Source organism: Perna viridis, chromosome 13 (genome assembly GCF_037379345.1).
Source record: "Perna viridis isolate PV_CMFRI_1.1 ecotype Kerala chromosome 13, ASM3737934v1, whole genome shotgun sequence".
Classification (NCBI taxonomy): domain Eukaryota; kingdom Metazoa; phylum Mollusca; class Bivalvia; order Mytilida; family Mytilidae; genus Perna; species Perna viridis.
Window position 1 is genome coordinate 8,407,154 of NC_142457.1, and position 9,838 is coordinate 8,416,991.

The 9,838-nt window shown below is 31.9% G+C and overlaps 1 protein-coding gene across 1 annotated transcript; it reads left to right on the forward strand.

Moving 5' to 3' along the window:
- The first annotated feature begins 231 nt into the window (after positions 1-231).
- On the forward strand, positions 232-1,771 carry LOC148599455 (uncharacterized). Its single transcript, XM_088559461.1, has 2 exons — positions 232-321; positions 1,097-1,771. The coding sequence occupies exons 1-2, from the start codon at positions 316-318 to the stop codon at positions 1,397-1,399; spliced, it is 309 nt and encodes a 102-aa protein (XP_088415587.1). The 5' UTR covers positions 232-315; the 3' UTR covers positions 1,400-1,771.
- The last annotated feature ends 8,067 nt before the right edge of the window (positions 1,772-9,838 follow it).

A 9,838-nucleotide genomic window follows, 5' to 3' on the forward strand; every position in this document is an offset into this window, starting at 1 on the left:
AAACTTTAGGTGAACTTCATGAACTTATCTGATACTTTAGAATTACAATATATGTTCACAGATGTATACTCGTATGTCCGAAGGGTAAAAGTAAACATACGATTTTAGGTAGAATTAAATAGTATTGGTCGTTAAATGATATATTATAATAAACAATTATCCTATCTGCAGTCTGTTTGATAATTGTAACTTTTACGCTAGATTTTTATCGCTTTATTTATCACAAGCCAAGCACATGTTCACGGTCATGTTTAGTATATAAATTGGCAAACGCGATAAAAACTTGTTGGGTACAAATTTCAAACAGAAGCAAGAATGACTGTAAGTAACCTACAATACAATGCACTTTTTATATTTTATCATAAAGGAAGGGCGTCGGGTTAAAATAACTAATTTAAATGTACACATGTATAATGAAAATACAAGGGTTTAAATGAAGACTGACTAGAAATTCGTTCTCTAATTGCTTTTGTGTGTGTGAATATATTTCACACCGTTATCCAATTGTAAAACGAAGTTTGAAATTTATCCAGGAGTGTATAGCGGTTCAAAAGGAGTGGGTAAGGAACCGCTGCGTGGAATTCCTGTGGACTTTTATAATTTTCAGATCTAAATCAATTTTAACAATAGACAACATTCACAACTTAATGATATTTCGCTTTGATTTGATTTTCTTTTGTAGTTCTTCATTTTGATCATGTTCATGTAGAAAGTGTCTTCAAAACAACCATTTTAAATTCAGTCAGATATGTATATTCGTACCCACTCTGAAGGTTCATCAACTCTAAATAATAATGTAGTACATGTAAATACAAATGGTTTTTTAGTGTTTTATGTTTTACTTTTTGATGATTATTTTACATGTACACGGACCATATGTTAACATTTTAAAGCTAGTTAGGATGCTTAATGAAATTGTGAACACCGTTTTCTTTATCAAAGATATTTTATTTTTATCTTCAATTTAGACTAGTTTAAAAGTTTTCAATGTGAAAATAAGGGTAAATCTTGTTATTCATACATTCCGTTAAAAACAGTACCCTTAAATGATATTTTAAGATATCGTATTCATGTGTTCCCTTTTTGTATTTCACAGAGCAAACTTTTCATACTTGTATTTGTAATAACGGTTCTATGTATAACTGAGGTGGAGGGAAACAAAAAGAAATGTGAAAAAGAATGTAAAAAGGAACGCAAAATGTGTACGAAAAGGTGCCAAGAAGAGCCTAAAAACGACCGTAACCAATGTAAGCGGTTTTGTAATGAAGATGAAAAGACATGTGTACGAGACTGCGTTAGCTCTGGTGGAATCGTTGGCAATGATAACAGTAATTGGCGTGAAAAATGTCAAATGTTTGTGTTGAGGATGTTGGATCAACTTGATAAACAAAATGCTTAGACGATATCAGAATTACAAAATCCATATTTTAGCACTTAATAGATATTTTAGTACATAAATGATATAGAATTTATTCACCTCGGACATTTGATTTTATTTTGGGATAACATTAAACAAAAACTAATGCAATTATACATTTTTTTTCAATCTGATTGGCTTGGTTAATCGTTAAAGCTCCTACTTATATAACTCAACAATAACAAATGTTTCAAATTTCAACGCAAGCTGTGCCTGTAAGATATCAGTATCGTTTGCTTCATAAAGCCATTACTGCAAAATCATAAGACAAGACATTGCAGATTTCAGATGCAAGAAGCATATGTTTTGTTTGGAATATGTATGATTGAAGTAAAACGAATAGACAAAATAAAACTCCATACTACTAGAAATACTATTTTGGAAAATAAACTCCAAAAACTTTATAGAACATAGAACCTTTATATCCTTTACAAATGTAGTTAAATAAAATAATACACTAACTTAAGCAATTTCATGTACACAGGAGTCTGAACAAAAATATGAATAACTCAGGTATTTAATCGATAATAACCGTGTATATTACAGAATATAGACACGTTTTCTACTCCTGTACACACAAATAGAGTAGAGAAAACTCTGCACGCCGAACAAATATTTATTAAGCGTTACATTAGTTATATCCATACATAAGTTGTTTGTATTGAATTTTGGGTTTCATAAAGGAATCATTTGTAAGATGCAATGACGCTTACTCTACCTGTGCACCCAACCCATGCTCCCAGTTTTTAGTGGAGTCCGAGTTGCCCATTGCTTTTGCTACCTTGTATGTATGATTTAAGTTGCGTTTTGGTGTATGTCTGTTTTCCATGTCTGGTCTTGTACATTCCCAGTATGCCAAAGTGGCGAAATAACATCTGCTCACTTTTCTGTTTACCGCATTAAGCGCTTAACGTTCATTTTTTTCACGATGTCAGGCGAATTTATTATTGATCTTCCTCAAAGTTTTAAGCCATATTTTCGAAGTATTAAAATACTGTTGCATTAAAATTATTGTTTGTTATTGGACATATAAAATCGAAAATTTATTTTAGATAGCATTGTTTAATAAAAAAAAAAAAAACAACAAAACAAAAAAAACAAAAACAAAAAAAAAAAACAAAAAAAACAGCACAATCTTTGAACTCAAGGATTCGATTTATTTATTTAAATACACATGTAATATCTTTTGTCTGAAAAGTATATAGCTAACGAGTCTAAATCAAATGATACAATGGGATAAATAAAATGGTAGGCAAAAGAGGTCAGGAAAACTTTGACACGAAGAACAAATCGATTTTCAAGATGCAGATTATGATCTTCGAGTTCATGACAACGACCATACCATGAAATTTCTGTTGTGTTGATTTCATTTTTGTAGCATGATAATTCATAATTCCCGAAAGTTAACCGCACATTGATTTGATAAATCCTTCATATGTTTCACCGACATATACTAGATAGCATAATTGTTTCATTACAAAATACCATCCTGTTTTTTGTATACAACATTTTTGAAATAAATTTATAAACAGTTACTTGTGAACTCAAGATAGTTGAACATAAATCATTTTGATAAAGAAAAGAAGAATGCACTGGATCGGTGCTGGATTTCACGAATATATCATATGTAGTTTGTTTCATGTTTTAATGGGTGAATTATGGCCTATATCACACAGAAATCGATAAAGTATAACAAGATTTTGTGTTTTTTTCTTTTGCCATATTTATAATCCTTTGAATCTGCTATTAGCAATTGTAGGTGTAAACGCATTTTATTCATTTCATTCAAAATTGTCAACTTTCCTTTTATCTTTGGCAACATGCGTATGGACTTTTCATATCACAACTCATACGTTATGCCAGAGCTTGCCGAAACTACGCAGACTTTTTGTATCGCGCTAGAACTCTAACAAGCATGCTTCTTGAAAAGGGTTATGTTGCTACAAGATTGAAGTCATCACTACAAAAGTTTTATGGTCGTTATCATGAACTCGATGATCATTATGGTGTATCCATCTGCACCATAAAAAACTGATTTATTCAACGGGTCATATTTTCCTTTCCTCGTTTGTCTACCCCGGACTAGACTTTTTATGAGCAAATCGGTGGGTGTTCTAGAAAAGCGAAGGACGCTTACCCTACTGGTGCACCTGGTCCATGCTCCCAGTTTTAAGTGGAGTCCGAGTTGCTCATTTGCTTATGTTAATTTGTATGTATGATTTTAGTTACTTTATGTTCTTTGTTGTGTATGTCTGTTTTCCATGTCTGGTCTTTGTACCTGGATTGCATTTTTTTGATTACCGCTATAACCTTGGTTTCCTTGATTAATCCTTTTTTGTAAATTAAAAAGATAACAAAATTCTTTTACAATACAAATTGCACAACAAAATGGCTGGGACATTCGTTCCTACTAATCACAATGTATACTAAGTTTGAGAAAGTCGACATGAATAACCGTATTACAAATATTGTTTATGACCTAACATTCGGCCTCTATGTACATGTAATGGGTCACAAGTCAATTAAGGTTTGTCCATTTCTTTTATTGATACATGTATGAACATTTCCACTCACAAGATAATGATTTATTTAATTTTCAGAACTTAATACACGCATTTATGCTCTTGTGAAATGATCGTATTTACTTTATAACTCTGTACAATTATTTATCCTTTGTATTATGATGTAATTTTAATGAAAATTTAAGTGTGAATTACAACGGTTTTCTGGTTTATGCAACAGGCTTTTGACCGCCATTACAGTCCAAAACACGATCACAACAACAAATACTGTCTCAAAAGTCCAAGACTTATACCAGAATTTATTTTACTATGAAAAATCGATGAATTACCGCTGTCTGCAGAATCGTTTTATTTATCCCATTGTATCATTTGATTTAGACTCGTTAGCTATATACTTTTCAGACAAAAGATATTACATGTGTATTTAAACAAATAAATCGAATCCTTGAGTTGTAAGATTGTGATGTTTTGTTTGTTGGTTTGTTTGTTTTGTGCATGATTAATATTGGTTGTTGAATAAATCTTGTTTTTGACTTCTTGCTTTGAGCAAAGGGAAGAAACTCTTTAACCAGACAGGCTGTCCGGCTGTGGAAATGGACAGTAGTAGAATTCAATTTCAAATATTTGATTTTTTTGGAGCTGACGGTATTTTTTTCTCAAATCATTTAGATAATTACCGACCTATAAAAAGTGTAAAGCGTGAGAGAATAATATTTACTGTTCTTTTTATTTCGCATTGAGACCGTAAACTATGGTGTCAAGTGTGATGGGTCCCTTTCTAAAATTTGCTGAAATGGCTTACATTGCGTATAAATGAGAAAAAGGACAATTCCCTAATAATCTTTTTGCACAACATTTTCGTGTCGAAGTATACCCCATCATGAAATGTCATAATATTATGATTTGTCTATTTTATTGAATAGAATGTATAAGTTATACATATATTCAGAGATGGAAGAAAATGTACAGACAAAACAGAATGAACGAACGCGACTACTTAAAGCGTTTCTGTAACGAAAAAAAAAGAAACGTATGCAAGATTTGTATCCGTAAATGTAACAGTAGCTTGTGTAAAAATGTTAAATGTTTTAGGTGGGAATATCGGAGCAGTTTGATATCCGAAGCACCTTCAGGAGAATAGAACACACAGTTTATATTGTAAAACTTAAAGGAAATTTAAGTGTAAAGATAATTTTTAAATATGTCATCTCGAACATTTTTAATTTAAGATTGAATAAAACAATTCACAAATAAAATTGGTCCTTTTAAATCCCATAACTGTAGTTTAAGATTTGATTAAATTGTTATTTCAACAATTTTAAATTTAAAAACAAATATACAATTGTTTCAACTATTTCAACAATGTCTTCAGTAAAACACTACATTAACAATTAGACACACGTTTAGTAGTCAGAAAGAAATAGTACAAACGTCAATTATTTATTTATTATAGACAACGACAACAATGACAGAACAATAAAAAAATAAAACTTGGTTTTCACGAAGGTATTATATAATAACAAATGTATTTTTGGTAGAAACAGTTGTTCTCCCTTTATATGTCTTTATGCCATTTCCAATAGACTAAGTTGGATACATTGAGCTGTGACGATAACTCCAATATATATTTTGTTCTTATCTATAGGTCATAGGTAAATTTGAACGATCCGTGTGATATGATTTCTCATATTATAGTTTAAGATGTTTTTGGCGGTCTCGAGACTGTGTGTGTCATGAAGTCAGAAATTAAGGAGTAATATTTGTGCTTGTTTGTTAAACGCAAGTATCAATCTTTCACATTTTTTGTTTTCAAGTTTGATACAAGTAATTGCTTTTGATATAACTTGTTATTCTATTCTTGTACCGGAATTGCACAAAGGAAGAATTTCCTAAGCTTTTCATTACAGCTGACATCAACGAGATGTTGCGATGTCTTTGTAGCAAACAGTCCACAATCGTAATCGGGATCGCTAGGGTTTTCACTATCCGGTATATCATTCCAAATTATGTTCATTTGGAAAACGTTGGAGAAGGTGACACCATTTACCCAAACCATATTACGTAAACCGGCCCAAAATGTTCCAACACCTAAAATGTTTGAAAAAATGTCATTCAACTATACATAAATAACTTAACAATATTTTGAATAGAACTAAATGACGTATGACATCGAGATAATAAATCAAATCGTACTCAAAATCATTAACACCGGATATTAATACGTGATGCAAATATATATTCTTACTGTAAGAGATAATTTATGCAAAGAAAACTTACCCTAATATGAAATCAATCTAAAAAAATGTGAAGTATTGACTTTTGAACATAATTAGTTGATAAGATATGCATTCTTTCGCTAAAGACTCGCGTATGGAGTTTCCATATCACAACATGCGTTATGACTTTTTGTACCGTGCTAGACGTCTAACATATTGGCTTCTAGATCAGAGTTATGCTGCTACAAGACCGAATTCATCACAGATGTTTTATGGTCGTCATCATGAACTCATGCAGTACCACAAGAACGATTCCCTCCTTCATTTACCAGGAGTTGACTGTTTATGAGCAGCTTGTCGGGTGTTTCTAAAACGCTGAGGATCCTTACTCTTTCAGAGCATCTGGTCCTACTCCCGGAGTCCATGCTACTCATTTACTTTTGTTGCTTTGTACGTATCATTGTGGTTGGTTTAAGTTTTTTTTGTTGGATGTTTCTGTTATCAATGTCTGGTCTTCGCTTCTGGATAACATTCTTTTGATTTCTGTAAAAAACTTGGTTTACTTGATTACTGTTTGATTTCAGGTAAAATCTTGGTTCCCTTGACTACTATTTTACGGGCAATGATAGCCACACATCTAATCGTAAAATGAATACTTTGATTCGTAACACATGCACGATGTTATTTTTATTTGTCATAAAAAAAAATGAAAAGTGTGTTTAAAAATTTTGAAACACATTTTGCAAATGTAACCAAATTGCATGCATTTGGAATCAGAAATACTCGATTCGATTAATTATTTTTTGAAGAAAAACTTAGCACACAAATATTGCTTTCATTTTATACATTATATCCACTTAAAGAGTAATCAAGGGAACCAAGGTCATAGCGGTAATCAAAAGAATGCAATACAGGGACAAAGACCAGACATGGAAAACAGACATATACAACAAAGAACATAAAGTAACTAAAATCATACATACAAAGTAACAAAAGCAAATGAGATACTCGGACTCCACTAAAAACTGGGAGCATGGATCAGGTGGACCGGTAGGTTAAGCGTCCTCTACTTTTCCACGAACACCAGCTGTGTTGCTCATAAAAAGCCAAGTCTGGGGTAGACAAAAAAGAAAAAGAAAACTAGACACGTTGAACAATCAGTTTACACGGCGCAGATAGATACACCATGACGATCCACGAGTTCGTGATGACGACCACAAAACTTCTGTAGTGATGACTTCAATCTTGTAGCAAGATAACTCTGTTCTGAAAGCCTATTTGTTAGAATTCTAGCGCGATACAAAAAGTCTGCGTCGTCTTGGCAAGCTCTGGCATAACGTGTGAGTTAATGCTGAAGGTTCATTGCCACAGATGAAAGGAGAGTTTGACAATTCTGAAAGAAGATAAGTATGAAAATATAGAAAATTTTCGATTAAAAATTCGAGCATTTTGTAAACATCTTTTTCTGTATATTTGAAATATAATTTGAAATTATTTCTAACAAAGTATGAGAAATCTCTACCAAGAACTTTATATTTGTATCTGGGTGTACCATCTGTTTTGTAAAAACAACGATGTACAATGTTTTTAAGTAAGGATTTTCAGTGAGTATGGTAAATAGAAGTATACTATCGGGTGAAATTTGAAAAATAAAATATAGGAAAAGAAAATATCCACAACATGAAAAAAAAACTGCGCATCTTGGCATGATCTGTCGACATATTTTAATGAAAAGTATTGACGTTTTATCTCAACATTTATGAGCTGCATATTTGTTTTTTTGAAATGACAATGGTAGTTAATAAACAAAAAAAAAATATCTCTTCGCAGAGATTTTCATTTTGGCTGAGTCATAGGTCATCGGTTCCTAATATTGGCCTGCGACTTTGTCTCAAGCAAACATGACAAGCTTTACAAGCTTTGGATATATAAATACCACGATTCCTTGCTTTCCGCAATTGTAAACTCATGCTGTACCAAACAATATTAAGAAATACTCAATTTGCTAATGGAGCGCTATTTTTATAAGGAGCAGCAATTTTAATGTCCTTTCTACAGATGATATATTATTGATAATAACACTTTTAGGGCTATATCGTTGGAATGAACTGGCATCAAACATATTGTGTCCTATTTTCAATACATTTTATAGGTAAGCAATGGGGTGTACCACGAAAGAAAGACATACTAATATTTACATATTTAAATTCAAAATTCACTCGGATATTATTGATTAATTGTAGAATTTTGGCTCCAATAGTTTCGCCAATGATTAGAAATTTAATACATGTAGTTGATGTTTCATTGCACTGCTGTGCTTTGAAAACACCCATGTTCAGGACTGTCAGTTCAGCGAGGATACAAAGCATTGTAAGCTTTACACTTTCCAAACCACTTTAAACTTTTATTGAAACTATTTATTGAATATTGAAACAATTTTAATTGATAACAAAAAACTTTAAAACAATACGGATTTTAATTCAAATTTTGAATAAAATGTTATTATAATGAAAACATTCTTTGGGATTGAATGAGGATTCGGAAATTGGGTCAAAGGAAACGAAGAGTGAAATAAAGTGTGAATTAGACGTTTAAACTATTCTACCGTGGTAACGAAATCAAATTATAAAAAACAATTAACCAAACGATTTTCCCGGGTGAGCGATCCCATACGGCATCCATGAAGCATTAAACTGTATGCTGACTGTTGTCGTTCCAGAGTACGTGACGTCAAAATGAAATCGGCATAGCCCTTTGTTCACATCATATATCAACCTTGTACATGGCCCAAAGCTATTGTTCTCACATATTGCTGCGGACTCGGTTTTTGGTCTTGCCGGCTGTGTTACGTAGATGTTGTTCTGTAAAAGACATGGTGACTGGGTCCGCTTGTGTTGCTCCCTTAACATCCATACCGATGTCACTATATTTACCATAGATACCAATGTTATAAGTAACAAATATATCCAATACAACATTCAACTTCTAAAATATAGAGGCACTAAAAAACAACTAGATGCATTTATATTTAAATTTAATTGTTTTTGCTAAACAAACTTGACAACAAGAGTTTGTGTTTTATCGGAATCATAATATTTATATTTGCTTATTTACGAGGACTGTCATATAATGTTTACAAATCCCGTGAAATATTCATCACCAATTAACAACTACCAAAATGTTAAATCAGCAAAACTTGACGCATATTATATGTCTCATGAAAATCAACAAACTTATATTCGTATATATACGCCGACATTAGGCATAATATTTTTTCTCGTTAATAATAAGCATCTCAGCAATTGATATAAGGCATTGGATACCGAAAACAGCACTAATAATTTAAGTTGGTCACCAAAACTTATATTGCTTACGTATATCAAGTTAAAGAATAGATAACACTCACTTTGAAAGTTATTTCCAATTTTCGCAATGCAATGACGTAAACAACCTTCCCACTATTTGTCTGCATTGGATTGTTTTAATAGTCATTTGAATTTGAATTTGTTTGCAGCCAAACAGATAATACAGATCAATTGACAGAAGCACTGTAACAATGCAAATATTACAAATACATAAATGATCATGAATCGATACAAAATAACAAAGGAATATAGGTATCTTAAAATGAATGCGTATATTTAAATGCAGGACTTGTTTGTGATGAAATCTGACGCCAATTT